The sequence below is a fragment of the Hemibagrus wyckioides genome, linkage group LG06, assembly GCF_019097595.1.
Source record: "Hemibagrus wyckioides isolate EC202008001 linkage group LG06, SWU_Hwy_1.0, whole genome shotgun sequence".
In the NCBI taxonomy this organism is placed as follows: Eukaryota; Metazoa; Chordata; class Actinopteri; order Siluriformes; family Bagridae; genus Hemibagrus; species Hemibagrus wyckioides.
In genome coordinates this window covers 32,253,492-32,273,360 of record NC_080715.1, presented here as the reverse complement: position 1 = coordinate 32,273,360, position 19,869 = coordinate 32,253,492, and the positions used below count along the sequence as shown (strand labels likewise).

Here is a 19,869-nt window from a genome sequence, read left to right as displayed (position 1 = left end):
GTAACTCGAGAGTCACTGTGGCCGTAACATAGACCGCCTGCATGCTGGTATTCCTGTTCCCCAAACTCAAGATGATGAAGATTATAATCCATATTTGAAACTGCTGTTTTTCATTGCATCATGTGTGCAGTGCCTGTCTTAGTCTGATTACAGCTTTGGGAGATTGACATTCTAATGTTGGAGACACTGCAGCGGCTGTGTTGCTGGTTTTAACAGAAAGTCAGCTTTGATTGTAGGTTGCGCCCTGTGCTTGTTTGGTGCAGTGTGGCATTAGTAATTGGAAAAAACACCCCAGGCCATTAATTTTGATCTAGCAGGCCTTAGGCTGGACAAAGTCTATGTGACAGAAACACAATGAAGCATGTCTACACATTTGCATGTTAATTGATCCTACGACAACATAAGTTCTTTACATCCAGTGCAACAGCGGTTAACATCAATCAGTTTCCACATCCTTAAAATGATTTACATATAAGATATTCCAGTTTCAGCCAGGTATGCTCATGACCTTACTTAGCTGGTGCACTGAGTTAATATTCTTACTTAGAATAGTCCTAGTAAAGATGACTAATCTTTGTTCCCAGTGCTGAGTTCACTTACTCTGCCTCACTCTGTGACACAGCACTGACTTCCTGATTGAGTAATGCCCACATGCGCCACTACCGTTAAATTAATAATGACCCTTACCCTGAATATGATCTTCAGTACTCTTTAGAAGCTCTTAAAATGAAGGAAGCTCTCTAGACTCAAGAAAGAGTTTCCAAAAGGCTAGAGCATACCCCATAACTGACCCATATGAGCTCGGGCCACAGTGTGCTACTGAATGGGCAGGATTGTTCATTATGTGCATTGGGGTTATGGAATGTTAAACCACAGATAAGACCTAAGAACAACATTTAGGAAATTGCTTTTAAACCTTCCATTTAACCTCTGCCACGTTCCAGCATACTGAAACATATAGTGCTGTTTCCAATGTCCCCTCATCTACCCAAGATTCATAGGCTTGAGCGGAAACCTGGTACTGCCCCAGCCAAGGAAACGTGTGGAAGAAGGTTGCTGTGAATAGAGATAACGAAAGGAGCGAGAGGGAAAAAATGGGCTGAGAGAGGAAGGGCTGAAAAGGAGTGCCACAGATTAGGGGTAGCTCTCTGGCCATTGTGTTTGCACAGTAGCCTTGCAAACAATGATATTCTTCCTGATGAGGTCACAAGGAATTCTTGAGTAAAGACTTGCACAACGACTTGACTGACCGACAGAGCATAGTGAAATATCATTCATTGTTCACCAGTGTGAGCATCCTACATTTCAGTGACTGACCGAACCAGCCCACTGCAGGCTCGAGAAGCCGTCAGAGAGACAGTCTTTGTTCAATAGTCGTATCCAATGTCTAGCTGTACAAACGAATCTGTTTTATGCCATCAGCTGCCCAGGAAACTTTTAAACATCATACAGTTGATGTGACGCCAATGTTATTGATGGAAATGACCAGCCTGGAAGATGTGGTTATTGGGAAGGAAATAGGAGACAATAATGCAGTGCGTTACTTCCAGTAGTTTCCAAGAGGTTTCAGCATGCTTCCAAGAAAACGGTGCACTTGGTGTTGAATAATATCCAATGAGCTTTATGTTTGTGAATAAGTTGGTTGCTTTTTAAAAAAAAAAAAAAAAAAAAAAAAATTCTCACACACTTTTTTTGGTTTCTCAGGCAATAAGGAGAGCACCACTAGTCTGGTAAAACAGGGGATTTTGGAGCACAGGGAGGGTCCCTGGGGCCGCTGGAACACTTGCCATGTGGAACTCACCCCCTGTGAGCTGCGGGTTTACAGCCTGGACAGCAGCGGGAACAGGCAGCTGTGTACAGCCCTGTCACTGTCCCACTGCCAGAGCGTGGGTGCGCCTCAGCCTCAGGACGGGCGCGTGCTACAGGCCCTTTTCTTTAACAGCACTCGGTTGCAGCTCCGTGCTCCCTGCCAGTGGGAGGCTCTGGAGTGGCGCCGGCTTCTTTGGGAATGTGTCCTAGTTGCCCGTCCAGGCGAACCGTCTTCTGCTGCTTCTCCAAACCCTCATGACCTGGATCCCAGTGCCGTCTCTTTGCCGACCTCCCGTCCACTAGTCCGTCCCAAAGCCCTGCCCCTGTTCACTCAGCACTGTGCTGATGTGCTCAAAGTAGGCCTCCTGTACCAACTCAGCGACCTCAACAACTGGAGCGCTTTCACCTTTGTGCTCAGCCGCACCCAACTGCAGGCATTCCAAACTGAGGGCAGAGGGCCAGTGTGCGAGCCCGTGCTGCGGTACTCTCTAGCCTCTTGCTTGGCCGTGCAGCGGGATGAGGCTGATGGAGGAGTCTGCGCCCGCTTCCAGGCCATCTTTCCTGATGAGGTGCTGCGTCTACGGGCCGAGAGTGAGCCTCAGGCCCAGGACTGGGTGGAGGCCCTGCGCACAGCCGTGGCTGCCCAGAGACCCCAAGGGGAGACCGGCCGTGTAGCGCCATCTGGAGTGCTAATGAGGAGCAGACCAGCCCGCGAACGTCGACAAAGGGAAGCCCAGAGAGCCAAACGCCAGTCTGTTACAACAAGCTTCCTGAGCATTCTCACTTGTCTGGCTGTAGAGAAAGGTCTTACTGCTCAAAGCTTCAGATGTGCAGGCAAGTACCACATTTTCACACTAATTAAAATGTATTGATACACATTAGTCCCAAATTCCTTTGAAATTGAAGTATTATGTTTATCTTGCTTTCAGAGATTTTACCCCATAGAAATGTCAGATAGACACCATAGATTGAGTTATATGTGACATTTCCATGACCATGTCGTGGACGGTTGTCATTTTTCTAATGAATTAAAATGCAACTTGGTGTTAGCTGTTCATTTGCACCATTATAGTAGTACAGGGGTGTTTCTAGGATTTGAAAACATCAGGGGCTAGGCCCGAAAAATCAGGGGCTAATTAGGGAGAGAGGGTAAGCAAGAATAACACGTTTTATGAGGGAATTTTAATGTAATATTGTTTAATAATAAACACAAATGAACACAAACAGTATGCAACTTTAGAAATTTTCATTCAATCTTTTTTCTGACTCCTTCCATCATTTCAGAGTACTGCTACTAAAAAAGGAGTTCATTAAATTCATTACATTTTCTCTCTCACACAGGTATACCGTGCAATATTATCTCTTTTACAGCTTGTGTATGGAGCAGTGTCGTGTAGATCCTTTTATTATTATTATTTTATAATAATCTATATTATACTTGCACCTCTTATTTCCTTTCCTTATTTATGCTGGCACTACTGTATGTAGTATTCTTTTTCTCTTTTTTTTTTACAGCCTCTCTTCTCTTATTGTTCTCTCATTCTCTCTCCTGTTTTGCTGCTTGTATCTTGTCTACTTCATGCTCTTGGTGACTTTTCTATCCTATTTCTTTGAGAGTGGAATCATCAGTGAGTATCTCAGAGACTTGACTTGAGCAAAACGGTCAATTACCGTACTAGTATTTATAGTGCTGAGAATTCCTTTATCAATTGACAGAACAGCCGAATGATGGAGTCTGTTCTGGTCCATTGTTCACCTAGGCCATGTATGTATTTTAACTTAAATACTGCATTAGTTGAATAATAGAAAGTCATGATGTTCAGACTGTAATATCTTAGTGCATTAACAGGTTATATTTTATTTAGATCTATCTTTAGGCTTTTTGTACGTCTTAGGAATGGAATAATATTCAAAAGGGTCTTTATGTCAGGGGTTTTCAGAATCAACAGTGGGCCTCCTTTTTGACACAACATACATTTGTTAGCCTTGTGATAGAAAAATATCAGCGAGAATCAAGGGTAAGGTGTACAAGACATTGATGAGACCGGACATGCTGTATGGTTTAGAGACACTGAGGAAGAGACAGGAGTCAGAGCTGGAGGTAGCAGAGCTGAAGATGTTGAGGTTCTCTTTGGGAGTTACAAGGTTGGACAGGATTAGGAACGAGTACATCAGAGGGACAGCTCATGTTGGACGTTTGGGGGACAAAGTTAGGGAGGCCAGATTAAGATGGTTTGGACATGTTCAGAGGAGGGAGAGTGAGTATATCGGTAGGAGAATGTTGGACATGGAGCTGCCAGACAGGAGGCAAAGTGGAAGGCCAACGAGGAGGTATATGGAAGTAATAAATGAGGATATGAAGCTAGTGTGTGCAAATGTTGAGGATGCAGAAGATAGGGATAGGTGGAGAGAGATGATTCACTGTGGCCACCCCTGAAGGGAAAAGCTGAAAGAAGAAGAAGATACATTTGTTAGCCTACTTTTATAAACTGTGTTAACATTAAAAATTTAAAGTTAGACTTTTATCTGAATAATAACATTGTTGTGTTTTCTGGCCGTTTTTTTTTTTTTATTGCTGTCGCACTCAAGGGCTGTAAGGTATTTTAGTCACGTGGTGTGAAAGCCGCAGACCGATAGGTGTATGACATTAAAGTACCGCGAGAGCGGTTCTAGAGCATATTCCAGTGCGCACACTTGCGGTATTTTGGCGTGTGAGATGTCAGTCAAAATCGTGTACAGTAAACGGCAACAGTGCTCAACTAAAACGATCAACATTTACTTAATTCCTTTACACTCCGGTGGCAAAATCCGGGATAAAACATTCGGGGCTAGATTAAAATCATCCGGGGCTTGATGAATAGCCCTAGCGATGCCCCTGTAGTAGCATAGAGATTTTTTTTTTTTTACTTCTGAACGGAAATGTGCCTCTGAGATTTTCCATTGTTTCATCCAGTGAGATCATCAAGCGTTCTGCTCTTCAACGTTGGTTAACCGAGACCACACAAAATCATTTTCTGTTACTCAAACAAACAAGCATCCGTCACACAAAAAGCCAGCGGTGAATCCTCAGCACTGGTCTGTAATTTGGAAATGGGCATTATCCCCCGACTCCATGTGCTCTTTGTTTTTGTTTATGTTTTGCTTCATGACAACGTGGTATTATTCATAGTCCTCTGCAGTCTGTCAGTGCTGGTGGTGCTGGTTGTGCTGGTGGTTTGCTTTGTTGTGGCAGCTTCAGAAGTTTAGGTGGACAACATGGTTTAACGGCACGTTTTTTTAACTTGGGAGTTTTATTCTGAAATGGTTATATAAATAGAGATATTGCAAATGAAATGTAGAATAGTGAGAGCTTTTCAGAAGCAGGTGACATTTTCAAAGTATGACTTGTGTAATTTAATTCGTTTAACCTCCAGAAAAAGTTGTGAAAGAGTTTCCTTCTTCCTCAATTGGTACAACTGGTCTTTTAAAGCAGTTTAATTGGAAGCCTTATTACACACAGGGAGCACCGGGCCATGATCGGATAAAGCAGGAAAAAATTATCTTTTAGAATATAAACCCTCCTCTTATTCTTTGTGATTAATTATTTTTTTTCCTTTGCGCTCTTCTTGTTCCTCATTTCCTCAAGTCTTTATCCTAGTCAGTGTCTCGGTAAGTCCGGAGCCTGTTCCTGGAACACTGGGCGCTAAGGTGGGAACAATCTTGGAATGCCTCCCAGTCCATCATGGAATGATACATACACACTTTTACACCATTCTAGAGTAACCAGTCCACGTGATTTAGGGAGGAACCCCGAGGAAACCCACACAGATCTGGTGTCATTTTTAGATCGTGTTTTCTCCTTTCTCTTTCCATGTTGTTAAATGCTTTTATACGTGATAAACATGTTGCCTAGTTGGCCCTCTGTAGTGGAATGTGGGATAACTATTATCATTCCTTCACTCTGAAAAAGATTTTGCTCGGGAAATGGACCTTATTCCTTCTCCCTCTCAACAAACGTTCACTGCCCAGTTTCCACCACTGCATGCAATTTTCATTTGCCCCCCCCCCACCTCCACTCATTGTCTTTTGTTTTGTCCTTCTCCATCTCGCTGCTCTCTCTCTCTCTCTCTCTCTCTCAAATGGAACCCAGTTTCCTTTGAGTTTTTTTCCCTTCCAGTCACTCTAGAAGGGCAGTCAGGGGACCTGCAGTGGTTTTACAGTTTAATCACTTTTCCCTAAACAATTATACCCAGTGTCCAGTGACCTGTCAGAAGGATAAGCTGAGGACTTGCCTTTGGAGGGTTGATAGGATGGAGGAGCATGGTGAAGCTGCTGTTTCAGCTTGGACCTGCAGGACAATAGACCCAGTGAGGGTTTAAGGGAGGGGGATTAAAAGGTAGTAATGGTGTTTCTCTAATAGGAGGAGGGTCTTGAGGTTCGTCTTATTACTGTTGCATTCTCCGTGCTGTCTTGGGCTTTGATTGAGCACCATTTCCCCCTCCATTTGGCCTCTTTTTTCCCCTGGTTAACCCTCCCTGCCCCCAATTTGTTAGCACCCACAAAAGGTTGCTCCGACTGTCTCTGTTGCCACAGACTGGGGGCTCTTTATTTGCTTCAGTGGGGTTTGAAGGGTTTGAAACATACAATGGCAAAAATGTAACAAAACAAAACCTTCTCTGCCTAAGTGCTAGCAGGTCCTGTTGATTGCAAATATTCAGGCTGTTAAGAATTCTGCACAACATTTTATGCAGAAAATTACATTTTTTGTTTTTTGTAATTTTTTACATATTTAACCCAAAAAGCTCAAATAGCTTATATATAATAATATATATTATATTTAAGATGTTGTTGACCCTGTTGACCCCAGAGACTGTGAGCCAGGCCAAAACTGGTACGTCTGCCTTTACATGCAACTGAATGTAATACGGAGTTGTCCCGCCCTTTGCAGCTATAACAGCTTCGACTCTTCTGGGAAAGCTTTCCACAAGGTTTAGGAGTGTGATTATGGGACTATGAACCCCATAGATCACCTTTGGGATGAATTATCGCGAGACAGACCTTCTCGTCCAACATCAGTGCCTGACCTCACAAACGCGCTTCTAGAGGAATGGTCAAAAAGGTGCAGGCCAGTCAAGTTCCTCCACATCAAACTCGCTCATCCATGTCTTTATGGATCTTGATTTTTTTCACTGGTGTGCAGTCATGTTGGAACAGGAAGGGGTCATCCCAAAACTGTTCCCACAAAGTTGTCCAAAATGTCTTGCTATGCTGAAGCATTAAGAGTTACTTTCACTAGAACTAAGGGGCTGAGCCCAACCCCTGAAAAACAACATCTGAGCTCAGTGATTTGGAGGGGTGTCCCAAAACTTTTGTCAGTATAGTGTATCTCCAGCACTGACCTCAGAGACACAGCGAGAGCAGTGTCTGCGTGACTCCACATGCCTGCATATCATAACACAGAGCAGGTTTTCCTCTTCAGCAGTGTGTTGTGTTTTATTTGGATGTCCAGTGGAGCCCACTACATGACCTGGTTTTGCTCTTTGACCCAGCACTGGAGATGGTTGATGTCATGTTGATGTACACAATGGTTTTTATTCTTGTAATGCTTTGTAATGCTGTAGAAATTATGATAACCTCGGGAGATCATTACACCCTCTGGTTTGGGCCCTGTCCTAACCCACACGCTGCCCTCAGTGCACTCGCGGTGTCCTTGTTATTTAGGCGTCCTGTTTAGTGTGTAGACTGTGGTGTGTAGAGTTTAGTGTGTAGACTGTGGTGTGTAGAGTTTAGTGTGTAGACTGTGGTGTGTAGAGTTTAGTGTGTAGACTGTGGTGTGTAGAGTTTAGTGTGTAGACTGTGGTGTGTAGAGTTTAGTGTGTAGAGTTTAGTGTGTAGACTGTGGTGTGTAGACTGTGGTGTGTAGAGTTTAGTGTGTAGACTGTGGTGTGTAGACTGTGGTGTGTAGAGTTTAGACTGTGGTGTGTAGAGTTTAGTGTGTAGACTGTGGTGTGTAGAGTTTAGTGTGTAGACTGTGGTGTGTAGAGTTTAGTGTGTAGAGTGTGGTGTGTAGAGTGTGGTGTGTAGAGTGTGGTGTGTAGAGTTTAGTGTGTAGAGTTTAGTGTGTAGACTGTGGTGTGTAGAGTTTAGTGTGTAGACTGTGGTGTGTAGAGTTTAGTGTGTAGAGTTTAGTGTATAGACTGTGGTGTGTAGAGTTTAGTGTGTAGACTGTGGTGTGTAGAGTTTAGTGTGTAGACTGTGGTGTGTAGAGTTTAGTGTGTAGACTGTGGTGTGTAGAGTTTAGTGTGTAGAGTTTAGTGTGTAGACTGTGGTGTGTAGACTGTGGTGTGTAGAGTTTAGTGTGTAGACTGTGGTGTGTAGACTGTGGTGTGTAGAGTTTAGACTGTGGTGTGTAGAGTTTAGTGTGTAGACTGTGGTGTGTAGACTGTGGTGTGTAGAGTTTAGTGTGTAGAGTTTAGTGTGTAGAGTGTGGTGTGTAGAGTTTAGTGTGTAGAGTTTAGTGTGTAGACTGTGGTGTGTAGAGTTTAGTGTGTAGACTGTGGTGTGTAGAGTTTAGTGTGTAGACTGTGGTGTGTAGAGTTTAGTGTATAGACTGTGGTGTGTAGAGTTTAGTGTGTAGACTGGTGTGTAGAGTTTAGTGTGTAGAGTGTGGTGTGTAGACTGGTGTGTAGAGTTTAGTGTGTAGACTGTGGTGTGTAGACTGTGGTGTGTAGAGTTTAGTGTGTAGAGTGTGGTGTGTAGAGTTTAGTGTGTAGACTGTGGTGTGTAGAGTTTAGTGTGTAGACTGTGGTGTGTAGAGTTTAGTGTAGCGCAGACTGAAGTTCTTATTGAATATGCAATACAAATACAGCAAACACACAACACAAACATATACCACACACAACACAAACATATACCACACACAAAACACAATACAAACACAACACAAACACACAACACAAACATATACCACACACAAAACACAATACAAACAACACAAACACACAACACAAACATATACCACACACAAAAAACAATACAAACACAACACAAACACACAACACAAACATATACCACACACAAAACACAATACAAACACAACACAAACACACAACACAAACATATACCACACACAAAACACAATACAAACACAACACAAACACACAACACAAACATATACCACACACAAAAAACAATACAAACACAACACAAACACACAACACAAACATATACCACACACAAAAAACAATACAAACACAACACAAACACACAACACAAACATATACCACACACAAAAAACAATACAAACACAACACAAACACACAACACAAACATATACCACACACAAAACACAATACAAACACAACACAAACACACAACACAAACATATACCACACACAAAACACAATACAAACACAACACAAACACACAACACAAACATATACCACACACAAAAAACAATACAAACACAACACAAACACACAACACAAACATATACCACACACAAAAAACAATACAAACACAACACAAACACACAACACAAACATATACCACACACAAAAAACAATACAAACACAACACAAACACACAACACAAACATATACCACACACAAAAAACAATACAAACACAACACAAACACACAACACAAACATATACCACACACAAAAAACAATACAAACACAACACAAACACACAACACAAACATATACCACACACAAAACACAATACAAACACAACACAAACACACAACACAAACATATACCACACACAAAACACAATACAAACACAACACAAACACACAACACAAACATATACCACACACAAAACACAATACAAACACAACACAAACACACAACACAAACATATACCACACACAAAACACAATACAAACACAACACAAACACACAACACAAACATATACCACACACAAAACACAATACAAACACAACACAAACACACAACACAAACATATACCACACACAAAAAACAATACAAACACAACACAAACACACAACACAAACATATACCACACACAAAACACAATACAAACACAACACAAACACACAACACAAACATATACCACACACAAAAAACAATACAAACACAACACAAACACACAACACAAACATATACCACACACAAAACACAATACAAACACAACACAAACACACAACACAAACATATACCACACACAAAACACAATACAAACACAACACAAACACACAACACAAACATATACCACACACAAAAAACAATACAAACACAACACAAACACACAACACAAACATATACCACACACAAAACACAATACAAACACAACACAAACACACAACACAAACATATACCACACACAAAACACAATACAAACACACAACACAAACATATACCACACACAAAACACAATACAAACACAACACAAACACACAACACAAACATATACCACACACAAAACACAATACAAACACACAACACAAACACACAACACAAACATATACCACACACAAAACACAATACAAACACAACACAAACACACAACACAAACATATACCACACACAAAACACAATACAAACACAACACAAACACACAACACAAACATATACCACACACAAAAAACAATACAAACACAACACAAACACACAACACAACACAAACATATACCACACACAAACACACAACACAAACACTTGCAGCATTAGTAACTTAAAAAAAAAGAGACAGAACCTCAGTTCACGTTAAACACATCGGGATAATTCTGTGGTCATGGTTCTAACACTGTTCTAAAGCGGTTCTAGCATGGTTCTAACACAGTTCTAGCACCGTTCTAAAGCGGTTCTAACACTGTTCTAAAGCGGTTCTATCACGGTTCTAACACTGTTCTAAAGCGGTTCTATCACGGTTCTAACACTGTTCTAAAGCGGTTCTATCACGGTTCTAACACTGTTCTAAAGCGGTTCTATCACGGTTCTAACACTGTTCTAAAGCGGTTCTATCACGGTTCTAACACTGTTCTAAAGCAGTTCTATCACGGTTCTAACACAGTTCTAGCACTGTTCTAAAGCGGTTCTATCACGGTTCTAACACTGTTCTAAAGCGGTTCTATCACGGTTCTAACACTGTTCTAAAGCAGTTCTATCACGGTTCTAACACTGTTCTAAAGCAGTTCTATCACGGTTCTAACACAGTTCTAGCACTGTTCTAACACTGTTCTAAAGCGGTTCTATCACGGTTCTAACACAGTTCTAGCACTGTTCTAACACTGTTCTAAAGCAGTTCTATCACGGTTCTAACAGTTCTAGCACTGTTCTAACACTGTTCTAAAGCGGTTCTATCACGGTTCTAGCACAGTTCTAGCACAGTTCTAACACTGTTCTAAAGCGGTTCTATCACGGTTCTAACACAGTTCTAGCACAGTTCTAGCGTGGTTCTAACACGGTTCTAAAAGTGTTCTAAATCGGTTCTAGCACTGTTCTAAAGCGGTTCTAGCATGGTTCTAACACGGTTCTAAAACTGTTCTAAAGCGGTTCTAGCACGGTTCTAACATGGTTCTAGCACGGTTCTAACATTGTTCTAAACATTATGCTCGGTGCTCCAAGATGTTTTTAAATATAATATACTGATATGAACTGCCTGGCCATTAGGCGATGTCCAGATTCTTTATTTATTTAAAAATGTAAACAGGTGATGTCCAGATTTTTTTTTTCAAGTCATTTGGGCAGTGTTTACAGTGTTGGAGAGTTTCCACATTCCCTCTCTCCAGTTTGCTTGATCTTTCTGTTCGAACTTTTCACACAACTCTAAAGCAGGACCCTGTTGATGGACCCAAGCACGACCGATCAAATGGATGGATACAGCTGTTGATTGGACAATAGAAGCGAGTCTGGAAGCTGGAGTGAGGCACAGGGTCAGGTGGGGGGCTTAGCGACTACTGTTTACATCAAAAAGATGGTCACTGCACTTCTCTCTCTTAACCACACACACTCACGGAGACACAAACCACACACGCACAGCCCTCATGCTCACCCCATCACACACAGCTTTTTTCTGGAGTGGGTGTCCGCTTGAATAAAGGACATCAAAGCAGCAGCTCGGTAGTCTTTACTCTTGTGTGGCAGAGAAGTACCCCGCCCCCTTCCTAACCTGACCGCTTCTTCAGGCGTGCTCCCATAGAGCTCACTTAAAAGCGTCAAAAGTGGGAACCTCTGTGGAAAAGGGGAACAGAGTGACCTGGTCTCCACCGAGATCCTCCTGTAGAACAGACATGTCTGTTCCACCACCGACCATTGTGAAGGACGCACCTAGAAGTGCTTTTGATTCTTTCGCTTTGTCCGGACGGCCGTCTCAGGGTTGCGCTGTGTAGTGGCCATGTGAGCACATCAAACACATCGTTTTCTCACACGCCGGGATTTGCCCTGGACATTTTTACATGCGCCATTTCTCCGTTTGTCCGAGTTTCGAAGGGGGCATTAGGGCTGTTTGATGAACTTTGCTAATTATACCCTTTATAAAAAACCTGCACTGTTCTGTACAAGGCTGTGTTTATGTGATTTATACACAAGCTGGTGAAGAGCAGTACTCGGTATACATCTGTAGACACAGAGGTCGTGCTCTCTCCGTGGCAAGTTTCTTCCCAGAAATGACGCTGATTCTGGGCACCAAATCTCTTGGACTTGTGTCCATCAAGGACCTTGTGGAAGCTGAAAAACATTTGTGAATACAATCGGTGTCTGTTCTGGGACACGGGCGAAAACCTCGGCTTAATAAGCTGTACTCTCTGACGGTTGGGATTGAGGATGTTTAATCAAAGACGCCAAGTTCGTGTGATTTGTAGCCTGTGAAGCTTCATGAAGGCCAGTGATTTGCTTTTATGGCCGTCCATTGGAGTTTGGAAGCGCTGTCCTGTCATTACTGTTCGATTCTCCTCGGTGACACGCTCTCCCTTTCCGATTTGTTTTTCGCCTCTTGCAGAAAAGCGCAACTGAAAATTCTTCGAGCGTATGCCTTACGCAAAAGCTTTCTTAATAATAGTTTTCCCAGCGAGTGAACGCGGAGTGAGTTGCACAGTGACGTGCTATTTTCAGAGTAGGGCGGTATTTGCGGGTTGGTGCTGCACATGTACGCTGATTACAGGGCAGCCGTGACACATGACACCCCGCCGCGTGGTCTGTGGCTCGGCTCTACGATCCGGCTCCCATCGGCCGTGAAGCAGAAGGAGGGGGACACCGACTCAGACTTTTTATAGTCTGGGGTCCCTGCCCCTGAAAACCTCAGGTTTATATTGGCAGTGAAGGACTGTACATGATGCCTGGTTTCAAGCCCAGCTAGAACAACCCATTACATACTGGTTTAGGGACTGGTAGAGGAATGGAAGATTCGGCGAGGAACCCCAGTACATTTTCGTGTGAGCTGTTTGAGCTCAGTGCAATTTTTGATGGAATGTGTATGTTTAAAATAATAGTCTTTTTTTTTTGGTTTCTAGTTATAATGGTGTGTGTGTTTGTGTATATATGCATGTGTGTGTGTGTGGGGGGGGGTCGTTAATTGTTTAATGAGGAAACAAATTGTGTGGGCTGAACTTATGACTTGTCATCCAGTCTGTTTTAATACTTTAACACCGTCACATTAAACAGCCACAAAATCCCACAAAATTTTAAACATCAGAATATAGACAGAGCATTAGCCGTGTAGTGTAGTGGAAATAGATCTTTTTAAATGAACCTAATTAAACGTCGACATGGATGCCTGATTACTTTATAACACAGAAGTTGAATATTTTCCAATAACATGTTTTCATCTCGGGCATAATAAATGGGTAGTGGATTTGCTCACAGTGTATTATTGACCTATTGAAAATTTTGAAATCATATTTCCGAAATCTACGTCAAAATAAGGTTTGTCACCAAAAATCATCCCATTTGCCGAAATACAGTAAAAGTTATGGCCAAATTAAGAGTGAGAAATAATCCCTGGTGGATGAAAACATCCCCAAAAAAGAAGGGATACTCATTTAGATTATAACATGATGCACTTTTTATTTGCTTATTGTTACCTTTTTCTGCAAAACAAGTTAATTTGTGTCATTGCTTACATTGACGATGTACGAACAGCCAAAAACAGTCAGGTGTTTATTTTGTCTTGAAGTTAATAAGACAAAAAAATGAAGCTTGCCCTAATCCAAACCTGAAATCTGTATTTCTTGTAAAACTTGTATGATGCTAGAATATTTCCAGAGATGTTAAACGAATACAGATTTTCAGTAAAGTGTGTCTTCCGTACCCTCTTTCCTACATCCCAGAATCATAACAAGACACTAATCAGTGAATTGTTTTCTCTTTGGTCACTGGCTCCTCCTTGGGAAACTTCAGTAGACCTCCCTTCTTGTTTTCCACCTTGTTTTTGTTCCTCCATATCTTATCTACCATCTCCCTCTCTCTCTCTCTCTCTCTCTCTCTCTCTCTTGCTCTCTCTCTCGCTCACTGCCTGTGAAGTACGCCGCAGACACCGTGCTTCACTGGCAGCAGTGTTTGTCTGCGTACCCTGACCCTCCACTCTTTTTTCACACAACCTTTCTATCCCTTTCTTCTTCCACGCTTGTCCCAAAATCTCCTAGATGGCTGGGATAGGGGACACCTGCCGAGCTAACAATCACCTGTTTTGGTTTGTCAGGATGAATCTCTTAGTTTGTAAAATCCCAAACGTTTGAAGAAAACACGGGCAAGAAAGAAGCGTGAAAGACAAAGCACAACATGCTTTAGCTGGCCTCAGCATTACTGAACAGGACTGCAATCTCCATGGCATGTGTATTTGACACTGTATGGTATTCACTTAGCTGTTGTTGTGGCTATACAGTTTGTGAGTTTTGCTCTTTTTATCAGTGATGAAGTGATTTCAAAAGATTCAAAGCCTGTTTTATCTTTCCGGAAACACAGGAAATCTCTGTCTGACCAAGGTACACACCATAAACCTAGACATATTAACAGACAAACACCAAGTCTGTCTAGTATTAACCCTGCTCAACCTTTATTATTGATTATCAGGGGGAGACATGCTCATTACTGAGCTTTATCGTTTACCGTTATGACTTTACGCAATGTCGCAATAGCTAATAAGCTAGCTTATCTCTTTATTTCTGTGTATATTTGTAATGTCTTTGTGTTGTTGCTTACCCTCAGTCTTATCCCCCCCCACAGGATGTCAAAGACCGGTGGGTTTGTCACGAGGCAAGGCCAAGGTTTGCTGCTACAGTGGATGGTATTATTGCCAGAGCTGCCATCAAGACAACCTCTTCCTTATTCCTGCTCGACTGCTGCATAACTGGGACACAGGCAAACATAAGGTGTTCTGAAAATACGTCCTTTACAGAATAAAAGTGTACAGTCAGTATGTGAGTATGGTTGGGTTTTCACCGAGTGCTGCACAGAGGACGGTTCGGAGGGATGAACTTGACCAGATCTGCAAAGTTTTGACTAGGAGTCAGCTAAATGGGTTAGGGGAAAAAAATTATATAAATATGCCAAAGCATAAAAACAGTCAGTGTAATCTAGCCATACGTCTCGTATGACTATGAGTACCTGTTTCTGGTACACTGATACAGATACTGATGCCAAAGTGAGTAACCTACTTATCATGAATCAGTCTGAAAACAGCAGATTTATATTTATATTTAGTTCTGTTTGTTTCCTTGGTGTACAAAGTGTTCATAAGAAGCGCATGTTCATGTACTTAGGGCTTATTTTAAATGACGCGCATTAGCTTAATGCCTTGTTTCATTTTTTTTGTGTTTATTTTCCTTCATTATTCAATGACTGGTAGAGATTGACCAATGATCGAGACTGATGTCCAGATTTTCTCACCTAGCATTAGTCCCAAATGACGTACTGCTCACTACGCACTAACACTATGCACTATGTACTCCAGCGTCTAGTGTTTGACTTGTAGAAGGGTCGTATCATCTCAAACGAACGCTAATGCTTTATGCTAATCCGACATCTAAGCCGTTTCCCGGTCGACGGCAAATGACATCAAACACGACGCCGCTAGCTTCAGCAGAATACAGTGAATTTTTTAAAACGTTGAAAGACAAAACTGCATAACGTGAGCTAATTTAAAAGACATTTACAAATCATCTTGTCCACCATAGTGTTGTTGACCATCAAGAAAATTTTTACTTGTCCGACATCAGTGTCTAGGTAGACTGGTAGCCCCGCCTCTCTTCCACTATATTAGCAAAGCTGTGAGTGTTGAGTGTATGAAGTGTCCAACATTCCACACTTCAGTTATTCAGATGAGTGAGTGTATCTGTCCAGGCACTTGAAGTGTGGACACACTACTCACACTATTATACTACAGAATTGTGTAGAATAATGTAGAGATATGCGTTTTGGGACTGTCTGTAGACGATTCCTGTCTAGCCAGCATGTGCTGTGAGCAGTAAACCTGTCATGCTGTTATGTAAGAGGTTTTATTGTAGGAAGATGCTGTAGTTCCTCCTCTTTGCATCATTGTGTGTTTGTTAGTGTATATTAGGCTAATGTCTCACATTAATAAACACTATATTAGATCAATACCATATACCAGTACCAGTTCTGATGCGTCTCTAGTGTAAACTCAATCCAGTATTTTTGCAGTATGTTATACCTTTTTATATATAATATCAGTTTAGTTAATTGTAAATCAAACATTTCTTCTTTTTGAGCAGGTGTCCAAGCAGGCTAAGGAGTTCCTGGAGTTTATATATGAGGAGCCCTTGCTGGATGTGCAGCAGTTGAACCCCAGTCTGTACGAACACTCGGAGCCTCTAGCCGCCGTGCTCAGGCTGCGGCAGCAGCTCAAGTCTCTCAGGGCTTACTTATTCAGCTGCCGAGCCACAGTAGCCGAAGACCTACGGCGCAGGTGAGTGCACGGCAGATGGCAGGTGGTTCAAATGTGCAGGGGAACGGGGCAGACATCAGTCAAAATATAGTGACAGTGGAATAGCCACGATCAAAATCCCAACTGGGTCCTACAGACGCAGAACATTTTTGTGACGAGACGCCATTCAAATGCATGCGTACACCAGGAGCAATAGAACGCTGTGAAACACAGAAGGTACATGTGAGGAAATGTAAGCTAGAATTATGGAGCCTAAGTGGATTCCTAAGGCCTAGGTTGAGTGGAAATATAAGGGGACTATGTTTATGTGAAGGGCTCCTCACTAAAAGGCTTGTCTCGATGACAAATCCTCTGCGCCCTCTTCAAGGTCATCTTCATGTATAGAGAGCATGCGGTTGTGCTTCCCCATACACATGTTCATGCTACGAGAGACGAAACTGTGCAACTCTATAATAAACTCTGCGTTACACAATGCATAATCGCCGCTGATTCAGATTTGATTAATGAAAGATGTCGGTCTTACTTAAAGAAAAAGGAATGCAAAGAATGGCGCTTGAAGCATTTAAAGCCTGGATGTGGAAAGGAAGTGTAAGTGTAGACTCAGTAATAGGGGAATGTTTACTACTTTCAAAGACGTTTTAGAGTCGGGACTTCCGAACCGAGTCACAGCTTCTCTCTCTTCTGCTCAGGCAAATACATCAGGTTGAATCGTTGAATTATTGAACGCTCCGCTATTCCTCATCGGCGCTTTTGAACTCCGCGGTGACCTGGGCTGCGGGCGCCTGTTTGAAGTACAGACGAGGCGCTCAACAAAGGGGGAGCTGGGTTTGGCCATCTGTTGGAGGTCCAGCTCTGCATCATCCCTCAGTTGTGGAGGTATCCCAGCTGTACCAGCAGGAGGTGACTTTATCTGGCCCAGGGTGTTTACACACAGGCCACGCCAGCGGTGACCGCGGCTCGAGGCAGCTTCGAGGTCCGGTGTTTACCGCCAGACTGTGTGCTGGCAAGGGCTAATGCTCTGCATTTCTAAACAGTGCAGGATTGATGAGGGAAGTGGCACTAAAATATTACCCCCGCCATCCATCGCCCAGCCCAGACACCCGTCAGCGGCTCTGAAGAGGATGGAGAGTGTTTACACTGGGCAGTAGAGAGAGCGGAGAGAGCCGTCAGAACGCACACCGCACAGCCTGATATAATGCACCTCCGTGAGCGCACGACACCACACACACACACACACAGCCATGCGGCATGCTTTCTATTGCGAGGACACTGATTTCACCTCGCATATTAACCCTAATGCATTTTATCCATTTAGTTTACTTTATACAACAAACGTAAACATAGACAAACTTTATTTATTTAACCTCTCGTCCATACACAGGGGTCCTAAATTCATTAGCTAGCCCGGGGGTACATGGTGAGGACCTGAATCCATGGGTCGAGCGGCTTTATAAAGCTGTAGACTTTATCATGTCCTCTCAGTGTCTCTGGTGAGGAAGCATATCCTGTTTGTGCCCTTGTCTAAAAGGATGCATTATACTTAATTTAGCTTTTGTATTCCTTTAAACATACAAGTAAAATGAAACAGGGAAAAAGGAGTAGGTGTTCCTTCTTTCTCAAGGTTGTTGGATGAGTGAAGAAAAACCGATACACACATCAGTGCGGGAAAAAAACATCCCAGGTGTGTATGTTGTGAGTGTGTGATCTTGGTGAGTAAAAATCTGAGTCAAATGCTGAGCATGTAGCAAATACCTTACCCAGAATTCCTCAGGGTTAGTGCTACCTGAATAGCTCCTGCATTGTGACTCATTACGATTGTCGACAAGCCCTGTATCGCTTGGATACCAACCACCAACAAACACTGCAGCCCAGAGAATATATTTACTCTGTGGGTGAGAGAGAAAGAGAGAGCGAGAGAGAGAGATTGACTATTAACACCCAAAGAGATATAGAGAGAATGAGAGACTCACTGGTGCTATGATATGACAGACTGGTATGAGGGGAGAATTATTTATGTGAGAGAACAAGAATGTTGTAACACTAACCTGAAATTTTTTTCACGCCTCATACTTTCTTTTCAATAAACAGGTCCAGTCTAATCAGACACTTGTCTGGGGATTAAGTTAGGGGCAGAAGGGGCAGCTTATGCATTCTGTCAGTGTAGTGTACATACACTGCCGTAACATTTATGACCACCTGCCTAATATTGTGTCGGTCCCCCTTTTGCTGCCAAAACAGCCCAAAACATTGAGGCATAGACTCCACTAGATCCCTGAAGGTGTGCTGTGGTATCTGGCACCAAGATGTTAGCACATCTTGTCCTGTAAGTTGTGAGGAGGGGCCTCCATGGATTGGACTTGTTTGTCCAGTACATCCCACAGATGCTGGATTGGATTGAGATCTGGGGAATTTGGAGGCCAAGTCAACACCTCAAACTGGTTGTTGTGCTCATCAAACCATTCCTGAACCATTTTTTTATCCTGCTGAAAGAGGCCACAGCCATCAGGGAATACCATTTCCATGAAAGGGTGTACATGGTCTGCAACAATGCTTAGGTATCTTAAGCTTATCAATGCTTAGGTATCTTAAGCTTATCTTAAGCTATTTGGCTTCCAGTGCCATCATCCTGATTGCTTGCTTATTATGTAATTGTATACAATCTATCTTTTCTCAGCAAAGTACAAATAAAACAAAAAACAACTCAAATTATGTAAGCGGCTTTACTCTCTGATATGCCATCGATGCATAGCCTGATTTCCGACTCTCTGCTCATCTTTGTAGTACTGTACACACTGCTGCCTCTCTCTCTTACGTCCATTACACCTCTTAGGCTGAGATGAGTTCAGTAATAGCAGCTGGGGCTAATGAGAAGTGGACCAGAGCTCTGAACGAATGCCCTGCTCTATTACCATTAGCTGTTAATTTACTGCTGCTTTCATTAGTAACGTCATGCAGACATTTTAGGCATAATAACCAGAAGTGAATGGTATACTTTTCCAAAAACATTAACGTTTAAAGAAAACTCCTCTCTTTATGATGAATAGTTTACACAGAGAGCAATGACATCCCACTGTAAGAAATGTGTCTAATTACAGATTCCTAATGACTCGTGGTTGGTTATATGATACCAGACTTCAGGGTTATTTTGCAAAAATCCGGCAAAAAAAGATGATAATGTATGGTGTGCCTCAAACACCAGCTGATCCAGATGTTG

At 42.5% G+C, this 19,869-nt stretch overlaps 1 protein-coding gene across 2 annotated transcripts in view; it reads left to right on the top strand.

Annotated features, from left to right (window-relative positions):
* The window catches only part of plekhm3 (pleckstrin homology domain containing, family M, member 3), a 39,976-nt gene that overhangs the window by 6,922 nt on the left and 13,185 nt on the right, over positions 1–19,869 (top strand). For both annotated transcript variants that reach the window (XM_058392270.1, XM_058392271.1), the window contains 3 exons: positions 1,705–2,643; positions 14,975–15,120; positions 16,483–16,676. In XM_058392270.1, coding sequence (XP_058248253.1) covers positions 1,705–2,643; positions 14,975–15,120; positions 16,483–16,676 — 1,279 coding nt within the window. The remainder of the gene's footprint in view (positions 1–1,704; positions 2,644–14,974; positions 15,121–16,482; positions 16,677–19,869) is intronic.